The 13,162-nt window shown below is 74.7% G+C and overlaps 2 protein-coding genes across 2 annotated transcripts; both read left to right on the top strand.

Moving 5' to 3' along the window:
• Positions 1–517: 517 nt before the first annotated feature.
• ABCB8 (ATP binding cassette subfamily B member 8) lies at positions 518–5,147 on the top strand (the record flags this gene model as incomplete). The annotated part of the gene is given in 18 exon segments (XM_084282997.1): positions 518–1,135; positions 1,301–1,348; positions 1,350–1,587; positions 1,677–1,832; positions 1,910–2,004; positions 2,094–2,199; positions 2,275–2,436; positions 2,526–2,611; positions 2,697–2,794; positions 2,881–2,986; positions 3,076–3,109; positions 3,208–3,344; positions 3,427–3,521; positions 3,654–3,787; positions 3,873–4,020; positions 4,097–4,254; positions 4,256–4,348; positions 5,067–5,147. Coding segments are annotated over 18 exon segments (2,514 nt in total). The 5' UTR covers positions 518–596.
• A 917-nt stretch (positions 5,148–6,064) lies between these two features.
• ASIC3 (acid sensing ion channel subunit 3) lies at positions 6,065–12,970 on the top strand (the record flags this gene model as incomplete). The annotated part of the gene is made up of 11 exons (XM_084281877.1): positions 6,065–6,622; positions 9,922–10,072; positions 10,152–10,279; positions 10,811–10,961; positions 11,045–11,101; positions 11,251–11,404; positions 11,822–11,913; positions 11,992–12,071; positions 12,173–12,244; positions 12,382–12,434; positions 12,892–12,970. 11 exons carry the CDS (start codon positions 6,065–6,067, stop codon positions 12,968–12,970), a joined length of 1,575 nt encoding a protein of 524 aa, XP_084138003.1.
• Between the last annotated feature and the right edge of the window lie 192 nt (positions 12,971–13,162).

The raw sequence follows: 13,162 nt of genomic DNA, 5'->3' as shown, positions 1-13,162 counted from the left end.
GAGGCCGGGACGCGCTGTCCCCGCGCTGCCCCCCGGCATCGGGTGTCCCCGCGCGCCCCCCCCCCGCCCCTGCTGTCCAAAAATAGCCGGGGGGACAAAAATAGCCGGGGGCAGCGTAAACACCGCGGGGGGGGGGGTGCTGGGGGTGCACGGCCGGGACCGGGACCCCCGCCCCCCCGGAGCCACCCCCGTCCACGCGTGGTCCCACGGGACACGCGGGAGCCCCGGGACGCGCCCCTGCGGGACTCGCTGTCCCCGCGGACCCCCCCCGGTGCCGCCGGCCCCCCCCCCGCCCCGCCGCGACCCCCCGGGACACGCGCGCCCTCCTTGGCCACGGCCCCGCCGCGTCACGGCCCCGGGACACGCGTGGGGACCCCCGAGCCGGGTGGGCTCGGGCACCGGGCCCGGGCAGCGGGGCCGAGGCGGGGGCAGCGCCCGGGCCCCGTCCCGGTGTCCCCGTGTCCCCGGGTGCCCGCGTCGCGGTGTCCCCGTGTCCCCGTCCCCGGGCTCACCTGGCGGCCCCGCCGTCCTCCCCGCTGGGCGCTCACACGGCCCCGCGCCCCCCCCGGGACCGGGTCTGCGGCCCCCGGCCGGGCATGGCCGCACCGGCACCGGCACGGGGGGGGCGCCCCGGGGGCTCAACGGGGCCCGGGAGGGGGTCGGGGTTCGGGCGCGGGGCGCGGAGCGAGTCCCGGTCTCGGTGCCGGTCGCGGGTGGTGGAGGGGGGGGGGGTCCCGGCGCGGTGCCACGGGCCGGGGGGCTCCGGTTCGGCCCCGCAGCGCTGGGGCCCGGGCCGCGGTGCTGGGGCTCCGCCCGCCGCTGCCGGGGCCGTCCCTCCGGAGCCCGCCCCTTCCGTGCTAAGCCGCGCCGAGCTGAGCCGTGCCGGGCTGTTCCGAGCCGTGCCGGGCAGTTCCGGGCCGTGCCGTGCCGGTGCCGAGCCGTGCCGGGCCGTGCTGAGCCGTTCCAAGCCGTTCCGAGCCGTTCCAAGCCGTTCCGGGCCGTTCCGAGCCGTGCCGGGCCGTTCCGGGCCGTGCCGTGCCGGTGCCACCATGCTGCTGCTGCTGGCGCTCGGGGCACGCACCGGGGCGCGCTCGGTGCGCGCTGCGCTGCGCCCGTCCGCGGCCCCGGGGCGCAGGTAGCGGGGGGAACAGGGGGGGAACCGGGGGCCTCGGAGTGTCGGGGGGGGGTTGGAGAGGGGAAGGGACGCGGGGGGGGGGGAGCTGTGGGGGACACAGCCCCCTCCGCCCCCCGCCCCGTGTCCCCTGCCGTGCCCGGGCGGGGCGCTCACGGCGCTCCCCAGTTGCAGGTACGGGGGGGCCCGGCCGGGGCTCAGCGCCCCCCCCCCGCCGCCCCGCGCTGCTCGCCCCGCGCTGCCTGCTGCTGGCCACCCCGGCCGGCCTGGCGCTGGGCTGCCTGGGCTCGGCTGTGCGCTGCCAGGAGGCCGCCGTCCCCGCTGTCCCTGTTGTCCCCGCCGTCCCCGGTGTCCCCGCTGACCCCGCGCAGCCCCGTCCGGAGCCCGTGTTCGACTGGCCGGTCTTCTGGGCCTTCCTGCGCCCGCAGCTCCTCGCCCTCTCGGCAGCCGTGGTGGTGAGCGGAATCGGGTGGCAGGGGCCGTGGTCCCGTCCCCATCCCCATCCTGGTCCTGATCCCGGTCCCGCTGACGCCCCGTCCCGCAGCTGGCCCTGGGCGCAGCCCTGCTCAACGTGCGCATCCCGGTGCTGCTGGGGCAGTTGGTCAACGTGGTGGCCCGCGGCGCTCAGAGCCACCTGGCCGGGTACCTGCGAGCTGCGCGCCCGCCGGCACTGCGCCTGCTCGGCCTCTACTGCCTGCAGGTGGGCACCGTGCTGGGGGGGGGACACGGGGGCTGCACCCCGAGCCCCGTCCCGAGCCCCCCGCTCGTTTCCCACAGGGGCTGCTGACCTTCGGGTACATCGCGCTGCTGTCGCGGGTCGGGGAGCAGGTGGCCGCCAGCATGCGCAAGGCTCTTTTCATCTCCCTGCTGCGGTAGGACACCCCGGGGGGGGGACACACGCACGAGGGGTGTGTGGGGGTCCCGCCGCAGCCCCCCGGCCCACCCCGCTGCTGTCCCGCAGGCAGGACGTGGCGTTCTATGACGCCAACCGGACGGGGCAGCTGGTGAACCGGCTGACGGCCGACGTCCAGGAGTTCAAGTCCTCCTTCAAGCTCATCATCTCCCAGGTGAGGCCGCGGCACCGGACGCCCCCCAGGCCCCCATCCCGGTGCCCGGCCCTGCCCTGACCCCGTTCTCCGCAGGGCCTGCGCAGCAGCACCCAGGCGGCGGGCTGCATCGTCTCGCTCTACCTGCTCTCGCCCAAGCTCACCGGCCTCCTCCTCCTCGTCATGCCCACGCTGGTGGGCGCCGGCGCCCTCGTCGGCTCCTTCCTCCGCAGCCTCTCCCGCCGGGCACAGGAGCAGGTAAGCCCCACGCCCCTCACCTGCGACCCCCTGGGGCTGCTCTGTCCCACCGGCTGCCCTCTCCATGCCCCTCGTCCCTCTCGGTGCAGGTGGCCAAGGCCACCGGGGTGGCCGACGAGGTGCTGGGGAACGTCCGCACCGTGCGCGCCTTCGCCATGGAGGACCAGCAGGCGGGGTGAGGACGCGGCGGGGTCCGGCAGTGGTGGCACGGGGCGGGGGGGCGCGGGCTGGCCACGGTGCCGTCACCCCCCCACCCACAGGCTGTACTGTGCCGAGGCGGAGCGCTCAAGCCAGCTGAGCCAGCGGCTGGGGCTGGGCATCGCCGCCTTCCAGGGGCTCTCCAACCTGGCGCTCAACGGTGAGTGGCCCCATGGGGGGCAGGACCCACGGGGGGGGGTCGGGAGCCACAGTGGGGCAGGACCCACAAGCGCCCCGTGCCCGCAGGCATCGTGCTGGGGACCATCTTCGTGGGCGGCACGCTGATGGCGGGGAATGAGCTGTCACCCGGGGACCTCATGTCCTTCCTGGTGGCCTCGCAGACGGTGCAAAGGTGAGGGCAGGGCCCCCGCGCCCCCCCCCATTCTCACTGCCACCGCCTTGGGGCTTTCCATGAGCTCAGCCTCTCTCCCGTGCCGGCAGGTCCATGGCAAACATCTCCATCCTCTTCGGGCAGGTAGGGGGGTCCCACAGGGTCCCTGCGCTGTCACCCATCTGTGGGGGGGGACAGGGGGACGGGGGCACTCTGTCTGTGTCCGTGTTGACCCCCCCCAGGTTGTGCGTGGTCTGAGCGCGGGTGCCCGCGTCCTGGAGTTCATGACACTGGAGCCCAAGGTGCCGCTGCGGGGGGGCGCCTCCATCCCCAGCCACTCGCTGCTCGGCCACGTCGCCTTCAACCACGTCTCCTTCAGGTGAGCCCCCGGCCCCGGCCCCCTCCCCACCAAGCCCCCGGACGCCCGCAGCCCCCTCAAGCCCCCACACCTCTGCCCGCAGCTACCCCACGCGCCCCGGGCACCCCGTCCTGCAGGACTTCAGCCTCAGCCTGCCCCCTGGCAAGACCGTGGCCATCGTGGGACCCTCTGGAGGAGGTACCGGCACGGCCCCTTCCTGACACCTCTGGGGTACAGGACCCCAATCATCTGGAGGTGGGGGCGAGTGGCTGCCCAGTGCGCCCCAATGGGGCTGGGGAATGACGCCACCCCCCTGGTGTCCCGGTGCAGGGAAGTCGACGGTGGCGGCGCTGCTGGAGCGCTTCTACGAGCCCACGCAGGGCAGCATCACGCTGGACGGCCACGACATCGCCACGCTGGACCCCTCCTGGCTGCGGGGCCAGGTCATCGGCTTCATCAGCCAGGTGGGGGGCGCGGGGGGACCGGGCATGTCTGGGGGGGGATAGGTTGGTGCCGGTGCTGGCGCTCAGGACCCAGCCGTGCCCACAGGACCCGGTGCTGTTCGGCACCACCATCATGGAGAACATCCGCTTCGGCAAGCCGGGCGCCTCCGACGAGGAGGTGTACGCGGCCGCGCGCCTCGCCAACGCCGACGGCTTCATCCGCAGCTTCCCCGAGGGCTACGGCACCGTCGTGGGTGAGCAGTGGATCTGGTGGGCGGTGGGGTGGGCGGCGGGGGACGGGGGCACCCAGCACGTCCCCGCGCTCCGCAGGCGAGCGCGGCACGGCGCTGTCGGGGGGGCAGCGGCAGCGCATCGCCATCGCGCGGGCGCTGCTGAAGGACCCGGCCGTGCTGGTGCTGGACGAGGCCACGAGCGCGCTGGACGCCGAGGCGGAGCGCCTGGTGCAGGCGGCGCTGGAGCGGGCGGCGCGGGGGCCGCACGGTGCTGGTCATCGCACACCGGCTCAGCACCGTGCGCGGCGCGCACCTCATCGTCGTGCTGCACGGCGGGCGCGTGGCCGAGGTGGGCGGGGCAGGGGGCGGGGCGAGGGGCGGGGCCACCCGTGGGAGGGGTTTCAGGCGGGGTCATCTGGGGACAGGGGGAGCGGAGGGGTCATTGCGGGGGCGAGGGGCGGGGCCGTGTGGGGAAAGGGGTGGGGTGGGGAGGGGTCTCTGGGCAGGGGGCGGGGCTTGGAGGGGGTCATTGAGGGAGGGCAGAGGGAGGGGCTTGGGACAAAGCAGGGCGGGGCTTGGTGGGGGTTAGGGGGTGGGAGAAGGGGGCGGGGCTTGGGTCAAGGTGGGCGGGGCTTGGGTGGGGATTCTCCGGATGGGGGCGGGGCTTGGGGGTTCATTTGGGGATGGACAAGGGGCGGGGCTTGGAGGGGGTCCTCTAGGGATGGGGCAGGGGGCGGGGCTTGGTCCAAAATGGGGCGGGGCTTGGCAGGGCACCCTGAGGGTGTGGGGCAGGGGGCGGGGCTTGGCTCAAATTGAGGGCGGGGCTTGGTGGGGGTCCTCCAGGGAGGGGCAAGGGGTGGGGCGGGGGTGGGGCTTATCCTGGCAGGGGGCGGGGCCTTGAGGGGGGTCTTCTTGGGGAGGGGCGGGGCTTGCTGGAGCGATGGGCGGGGCATGGAGAGGTTACCCGGGGGGCATGGTCTGGGGGCGGGGCTTTCCCCGAAGTGGGCGTGGCTTTTGCACAGTGGGCGGGGCCTGCCCGAGCCCCGCCCACTGACGGCAGCCCGCAGGCCGGCACGCACGAGGAGCTGTGGCGGCGGGGGGGGCTGTACGCGGAGCTGACCCGGCGGCAGGCGGCGGAGCGGCGCTGAGCGGGGCGGGGGGGGGGCAATAAAAGGCTGCGGACACCGGCTGTGACGTCTGCGGGGGGGGGCCGGGGCGGGGGCGGGCAGCGCCGGCAGTTCCGGGAGGGGCGGGGCACCGGGGAAAGGGGGCGGGGCCGGGCTCCGTGCCGCTCCGAAGCCCCGCCCCTCCGGCGGGAGGCACCGGGGGGGCACCGGGGTCCCGGGGGGGTCAGGGCCCGGCCCGGTTCCGTTCCCGTCGTCCCGTCCCGTCCCGGTGGGGGCACCCCCCGGTACCCCCCCACCCCTGTCCCCCCGCGGGGCTCCTCCGGGCTCTCCGGGACCCCCCCCCAGCCCCCGTGCCGGTCCCGGCTCTGCAGCACGGTGTCGGCTCCCACGGCCCGGGGTCCCCAGGCCACTCCCCGGCGCTTGCAGCCGCCACGGGGGGGTCCCCGCCCGCCCCCCAGGCAGCGGCGGGGCCGGGGACCGGGGCGCAAATCGGGAAGGTCCCGGGGAAGGAGGGGGCAACCGGGGGTCGCCCCGCCGCGTCCCTTCTGAGCCCCCCCCAGCCCCTGTCTCCCCGCGGCCCCCCCGGGCAGCTCCCGTCCCGCGGCACGGCTGCGGGAAGCTCACGGCCCCGGGTAGCGCAGCCGCAGCCTCGGCGCCGTGCACGGGGGCGGCCCCGGGGGGGGGGAGAGCGGCGGGGCCCGGGGCGGCGGCAGCGGAGCGCGGAGCCCCGGGGGAGGCGCCCGGCGCGGGGGGCGCAGCGGGGCCGGGGCCGGGGCCGGGGCTGGGGCTGGGGGCGGCGCCGCACCGGGAGCGGCCCCCGGAGAGCGGCGCCTCCCGCGGCGGAGCCGAACGGAGCCGAGCGGAGCGGCCGGGGCCGGGACCGGGGCCGGGACCGGGGCCGGGGCGGCGATGGGGAGGGGGCGGGCGGCGGCAGCAGCATGAGGGGCGGCGGGGAGGGCGGCGGGGGGGGCCCCGAGCCCCTCTCCAGCCTGCGGGCGTTCGCCAGCAGCTCGTCGCTGCACGGCATCAGCCACATCTTCGCCTACGGCGCCGTGTCGCTGCGCCGCGTGCTCTGGAGCGTGTTCTTCCTGGGCTCGCTGGGGCTGCTGCTGCTGGTGTGCGCCGAGCGCGTCGCCTACTTCCTCACCTACCCGCACGTCACCAAGCTGGACGAGGTGGCCGCGCACAACCTCACCTTCCCGGCCATCACCATCTGCAACCTCAACGAGTTCCGCTTCTCCAAGATCACCCGCAACGACATGTACCACGTCGGCGAGCTGCTGGCGCTGCTCAACGACCGCTACGAGATCAGCAACCCGCAGCTGGCCGAGCCCGACGTGCTGGCCGCGCTGCGCGACAAGGCCAACTTCAAGAACTTCAAGGCCAAGCCCTTCAGCATGGCCGAGTTCTACAACCGCACGGGCCACGACCTGGCCGACATGCTGCTGCAGTGCTCCTTCCGCGGCGCCAACTGCACCGCCCGCAACTTCACCGTGGTGAGTGCCGGGGGGCCCGGCCGCTGGACGGGGGAGCGCTGGGGCACGGGGCGGTCACCGTCCTGGGGGTCGCAGGTGGCCGGAGGTGTCCCCACGGGGGTGGGCAGCAGCGTGCAGGGGCTGGTGGGCACCTGGGTGAGCCCCTTCCTTGGCAGCGCCTGCCCAGGCACCGTGGTGGGCTGGGTGCTGGCTGGCGGTGCCCCCATCTGGTGCCCACCCTGGGGGTGCCAGGCAGCTGGGCACAGTGCCCGTGCTGCAGCCGAGCAGCCTCCCTCCCCGTGCCATCAGCACCCACCGCTGCCGTGCCCCGCGGCGTGCTGCAGGCCCTGCACGGGATGAGGGGGCTCAGCCCCAGGCACCTGCAGTGAGTGCAGCGCGGTGCCAGGGAGCTGACCCCCCAGGGGGGGCACCGAGGATGGGCAGCGGGACCCCCACCCGGCACACTCAGCCCCAGCACCGTGGGGTCCCGTTTGTGGCAGGGGTGAGACCCACACGGGCAGTGCCTGGCCGGGGGGGTGCAGGGCTGTGGGGCCGTGGGGCAGGCACCCTGGTCGCTCCGTGGGGAGGGGGCACGTTGGTCAGGACCCTGACTTCTGCTCCCCGGTCCCCACCGCAGCCGGCACGAGCTCGGTGTGCGGTCACGCCAGCCACCGCCGCCAGCCCGACGCTGGGGAGCAGGAAATGAATTCGCCTTTGCAGCTCCACGCCAAGGACTCCCCCGGGCAGCCCTGGGCTGCGGCACCCCCTCCCCGGGCTCTAATCCCCCGGGCTGGGTGCTGTGGCGGGGGGGCCGGCAGGGTGGGGGCAGGGCACGGGGACGAGCTGGGGGTCTTGGGGCCAGTGCCCGTTCCCCCCGTGCCGCCTGCTGCTCCCGGGGCTGCTGCTCCACCGGGCACGTGTGGTCCCAGCGCTGGCAGCAGGAGCGTGCGCAGCAGTGCCCTAGAGGCTGCCCGGAGCCCGGCCGTGTCCCCCCCCCCCCCAGCACCGCTGCTGGCTGCACCGACTGCAACTTTGCCTGCTAAAAATACAGCACTAATGCGCGGGCTGAGCGCGGATTAGGGTCCTGCTGCCCCCCACCGCCACCCTGCGCTCCGGACACCGGCTCCCACTGCAGCGCAGGCACTGAGGTGGCCGTGCGCAGGCACCCGGGTGTGTGATGGGGGTCCCAAGCCAGGGCTGTGAGTGGTGGGGGGCTCACACCGCATCTGTGCCCCCCCGAGGCAGTGCGGCCGGGGGCTGGGACGTGTGGCCCCCGCCGCGGGGTGGAGGTGGGAGATGCTGGGGCCGAGCGCTGCGCGCGCAGGGGCCACATCCCCGTCCCCGTCCTGTCCCCCCCCATCCCTCACGTCCTGGTGCTGGGCTGCCGGTTGCCATGGCAGCCCCCCCCCCCATGGGCAGCGTTGCCATGGCGATGGCTCCCCTCTTTGGGAGCTCGGTACTGCAGCAGCCGCCCCCCCCCCCCCCCGCCATGGGGTCAGGACGGGGCCGCCGGGGGGGTCCCACACCACGTGCGGCCGTGGGGTGGGGCTGGGGGCTCGAGGCTGCAGCAGGCCCAAGCAGCCCACTGCCCCCCTTCCTCTGTGCCTGGTGCAGCCCCTCAGGGGGGCTCCGTGGGGAGGGGAAGGACTTGGTGCGGGGGGTGCAGGGGGTCGGGGCTGGGCGCAGGGGGTGGGCAGGGTGCGGGGGCAGCTCTGCCTCTGGGGCAGGTTTGGGTGGGGGCTTTGGTGTCGGGGGGGGGATTCTCACAGATCCATGGGGTCTCGGCTCCGGCTCGCCCTGTGGGTGCTGGCGTCCTGCTCCCTGGGGTCCCCGGCGCTGGGCAGGCAGGTGGGTCCCCGCAGGGGGACGGGCTGAGCCCCCCAGGGGGACGGGCTGCGTCCCCACCACCCGCATCCCCGCTGCTGCCCTGCCCCGTGCCCGCTCACGTGTCCCCCGCGTCCCCGCGCTGGCGCTGAAACCCAATCCCCCTGCAGAGCCGCGCTGCAGGACGGGGCCACCATGGCCACGCAGCCGGGCACCGGGGCGCACGGGGCCGCCAGCCTGGCCGCCTTCGCCCGCTCCTGCACCCTGCACGGGCTGGGGCACGTCTTCGTGCCGGGGGCCCCCGCCCCACGCCGCCTGCTCTGGGCCGGCGCCTTCCTGGCCTCGCTGGGCGCCTTCCTGCTGCAGGCCGGGGAGCGGGTCCGGCACTACGCCGCCTACCCGCACGTCACGGTGCTGGATGAGGCGGAGAGCCGCGTGCTCGCCTTCCCCGCCGTCACCCTCTGCAACTACAACCGCATCCGGCGCTCCCAGCTCACCCCCAACGACCTGTTCTGGCTGGGCAAGGAGCTGCTGGCGGTGGAGCGGGAGGACTTCTCCCGCTACCTGCGGGCGCTGGGGCGGCCCGCGGACTTCACCGGCTTCTTCCCCAGCAAGAGCTACGACCTGGCCGCCTTCTACCAGCGCGCCGGGCACCCCATCCGCGACATGCTGCTGAGCTGCCGCTTCCGCGGCCAGGACTGCGGCCCCGAGAACTTCACCGCCGTGAGTGCCACCGTGGCCGCTGCCAGCACCGTGGCCGTGGCTGGCTCTGCCGCAGGCAGCTCGGCCCTGGGCAGGACTCGCAGCAGCCCCCGTCCCCGTCCCCTTCCCCGTCCCCATCCCGAACCAGCTCTGCCCCCGGGGTGGCTCTGTCCAGGGCAGGGCTTGGGCAGGACCCAGGGCAGGGCAGGCTGAGGAACGGTGGGATGTGCAGGCTGGGGGGTGACGGGGTGCACAGGCTGGGGGATAGTGGGGTGCACAGGCTGTGGGTTGTGGGGTGCACAGGCTGTGGGTTGTGGGGTGCACAGGCTGTGGGGCAATGGGATGTGCAGGCTGTGGGGTGATGGTGTACACAGGCTGTGGGGCAGTGTCTCTGGGGCATGGCTCCTGCCCCCCCTTTCCATCCCCAGCCCCAGGTGCTTGGTGAAGCCCCCCCGGCGCTGGCAGCGGCAGCTCCTCTCGCCCACCCCCAGGGACGTAGGGCAGCGTGGGGGCTGCAGCACCGGGGCGCATCCAGGGGAGCCCAGCGGTGCCAAGCCACCTCCCGGCCCCTAAGCACGGGATCAGCCGCTGTGGGGCCGGGCGGGCTCCAAAACTGCTGTAGGATCGTGCCGGTGCCAGCAGGGAAGGGGGCAGCGTGCCAGCCCTGCCCTGCGCTGCGGGGTCCTGCAGGGTCCTGGCCCCCAGCCCCCCAGCCCCACTCGGGGCCCTGTGGGGCCCAGCTCCCGTCCCCTTGCCCCAGGGCAGGCGCTGAGGCTGCCGCCCCCGCCCCACAGATCTTCACCCGCCTGGGCAAGTGCTACACCTTCAACTCGGGGCAGCCGGGCACCGAGCTGCTGACCACGCTGCAGGGCGGCGCGGGCAACGGCCTGGAGCTGATGCTCAACATCCAGCAGGAGGAATACCTGCCCGTCTGGGGGGACACCGGTGAGGACCCCGCGTGCTGGGGGGGGTGAGGGGGTAGGGAAGGATGCCCGGCCCTGCATCGCCCCGTGCTGCCTTGCAGACGAGACGTCCTACGAGGCGGGGGTGAAGGTGCAGATCCACAGCCAGCAGGAGCCCCCCTTCATCGACCAGCTGGGCTTCGGGGTGGCACCCGGCTTCCAGACCTTCGTGTCCTGCCAGCAGCAGCGGGTATCCGGCACCCACCCCAACACCGGGGGGCACCGGGACCCCCTCCCCGGCACAGGCAGCCCCCGGCTGGGGCCGTGCCTGGGCAGGGCCGTTCAGTCCCTGCCGCAGGCTTGGGCTGTGCCCCCCCCCCCACACCATTCCCCCCCCGGCTCCTGCCGAGCAGCCTGCGGGCAGGGGCGGCAGCCAGCTGGCGCAGCCAGACGCCTAAATTTAGGTGCCTGGAGTGGGCGTCTCCATGTGTGCCGGTGCTGCTGGTGTGGGCAGCGCTGCCCCTGCCCCTCTCTGCTGTCCCCCCCACTGCCCCCACTCTTGCACCACCAAGCCCACGGTGCTGGTGACCCCCTGGCTACACCAGGCCCTGTCCCCGTGGGGTCCGGAGCCCCCATCCCGCAGCGCCCACCATGGGTCTCCCCTCTCGGCCCCCCCAAGGCTCTGTGTTGCCCACCCGTGGGATGGGGCCACCAAGGTGGGACGGGGCTGTGGGATGGGGCTGCCGGCGCTGCCGAGTTTTCCTTAGCACGGGCCCGGCAGCTGGTGTACCTGCCCCCGCCCTGGGGGGACTGCAAGGCCACCCCCATCGAGTCCGACTTCTTCACCAACTACAGCATCACCGCCTGCCGCCTCGACTGCGAGACGCGCTACCTGGCCGAGAACTGCAACTGCCGCATGGTGCACATGCCGGGTGAGTGGGGAGGGGTCTGGGGGGGGCAGAGACCCCTCTCGGGACCCCCCCCTGCACCCCACGACCGCTGTGTGCCCCCACAGGCAACGCCAACGTCTGCACACCGGAGCAGTACAAGGAGTGTGCTGACCCCGCTCTGGGTAGGTGCAGCCCCCCGGTCACAGCCCCGCCGGCCCCAAGCCCGACCCGGATTTGTGGGTCTGGGGTCCTGCCGGCAGCACTCGTGGGACACGAGCAGGGCAGGGGGCTGCGTGCCTGCACCCCCTGTCCCAGCCCGTGCCCCCCCCAGACTTCCTGGTGAAGAAGGACAGCGAGTACTGCGCCTGCCGCACGCCCTGCGACATGGTGCGCTACGGCAAGGAGCTCTCCATGGTGAAGATCCCCAGCAAGGCCTCAGCGCGCTACCTGGCCAAGAAGTTCAACAAGACCGAGCAGTACATCGCGTGAGTGCTGCGCGGCCCCGCTGCTGCCCACGGGGCACGGCACGGCACGGCATGGCATGGCACAGCATGGCACGGCACGGCATGGCACAGCACAGCACGGCATGGCACAGCACGGCATGGCACAGCACGGCATGGCACAGCACGGCATGGCACAGCACAGCACGGCACGGCACGGCACAGCATGGCACAGCACGGCATGGCACGGCACGGCATGGTACAACATGGCACAGCACGGCCTCCTGGCTTCACACCCACCCCAGCACAGAGCAAACCGCCTGGCACCGCATGGCACAGTGGGGCTGTGCCGCCCCCAGCGTGCACGCAGACCCCCCCGTCCCACGGGGGCACGGCGCAGACCCCAGCTCGTCGCCATGCCACGGGGCTCGCCTGCCTGCCCCACACCCTCCTGCCCCCCAGGGACAACGTGCTGGTGCTGGACATCTTCTTTGAGGCCCTGAACTACGAGATGATAGAGCAGAAGAAGGCGTACGAGGTGGCGGGGCTGCTGGGTGAGTGCCCGGCCAGGGCCGGGCCTGGGGTGGGGGCCAGGGTGGGGGCCACACACCGACGCTGCCCCCGCGCCCCAGGTGACATCGGGGGACAGATGGGGCTCTTCATCGGCGCCAGCCTGCTGACCATCCTGGAGATCTTCGACTACCTGTACGAGGTGAGGCTGCCCCCGCCACGGGGCCGCTCGCCTGCCCCCTCCCTCACCCCCAGCGCCCTCAGGGCCGCGGGTGGGGGGCGCTGACCCGTCCCCCCCCGCAGGTGTTTCGGGACAAGCTCCTCGGCTTCTACAAGGACAAGAAGCGGATGCGGCGGAGCAGCAGCAGCACCCTGGTAACCCCCCTCCAGCGCCCCGCCAGCCCCCTGCCCCGCTCTCCCCCCCCCCCCCCCCCATCCCCGGCACCTCATCCCACCCCATCTGCGGCCCCCGCGCCTCACGGTCTCCTCTCTGTCCGCCCGCCCTGCCCCAGGAGCATCCAGCCGTGCCGGGCAGCCCCGCCGCCGCGCTCCCGCCCGGGCCCAGGTAGACACCGGGGACGCAGGGACACCGGGGGGGGCGCGGGGCGAGGACGGCGGCAGGGCCCCCCCCTCCTGTCCCCCTCCATCCCAGGCTTCTCTCTCGGCACCATCCGCGGGGCGGCTGCGCTCCCATCCTCATGCATCACCCCCCCGGCACCGCGCCACCGCCCCCAGGCACCGCGGGGACAGCGCCAGGGCCGTGCCCTGCGTGGGGTCGGGGTGGTGCTCCTGCAAAACGGGGGGGGCTTTGAGGGGGGGGGCCCTGCCCCACGCAGCGTGTGTGGGGTGCGGGGTGTGCGTGTGGCTGCCGTGGGACACATGGATGCAACGCCGCCGCGCACAGCTCGGACACCTCCCCGGTCCTCTGGGACCCCCGTGGGGCAGCTGAGGGGGGTGGAAGCGGCCCCCCCCAGAGCCCCCCAACCCCCCCCCCCCAACTGCTGCCCCCCTCGTGCCCGCAGAGTGCCTGCCGCCCCCTGCGCAGCCACGCGGACGGTGTCGCCTTCGCCCCGAACGTGCTACCTCGTCACCCGGCTCTAGGCGCCCTGGAGGAGTTCGCCTGCTGAGGGGCCCGGCCCCGCACCCCCGGCCGGCCGGGGGGGGGGGGTTTTGGGGGCTGGTGGGGGAGCAGACCCCCCCCCCAGCCCCGCACGGCGCCCGGGCGGCAGGGGGCTGCGGGGCTCCCCGTGTCCCTGCATGTGCTGCTTGTCCCCCGTCCCCGCTGTACATGCG

This window comes from Netta rufina (genome assembly GCF_964035555.1).
Source record: "Netta rufina genome assembly, chromosome: 2".
Lineage (NCBI taxonomy): Eukaryota > Metazoa > Chordata > Aves > Anseriformes > Anatidae > Netta > Netta rufina.
The sequence above is the reverse complement of the archived record's forward strand: the minus strand, read 5'-3'. Positions and strand labels throughout refer to the sequence as shown.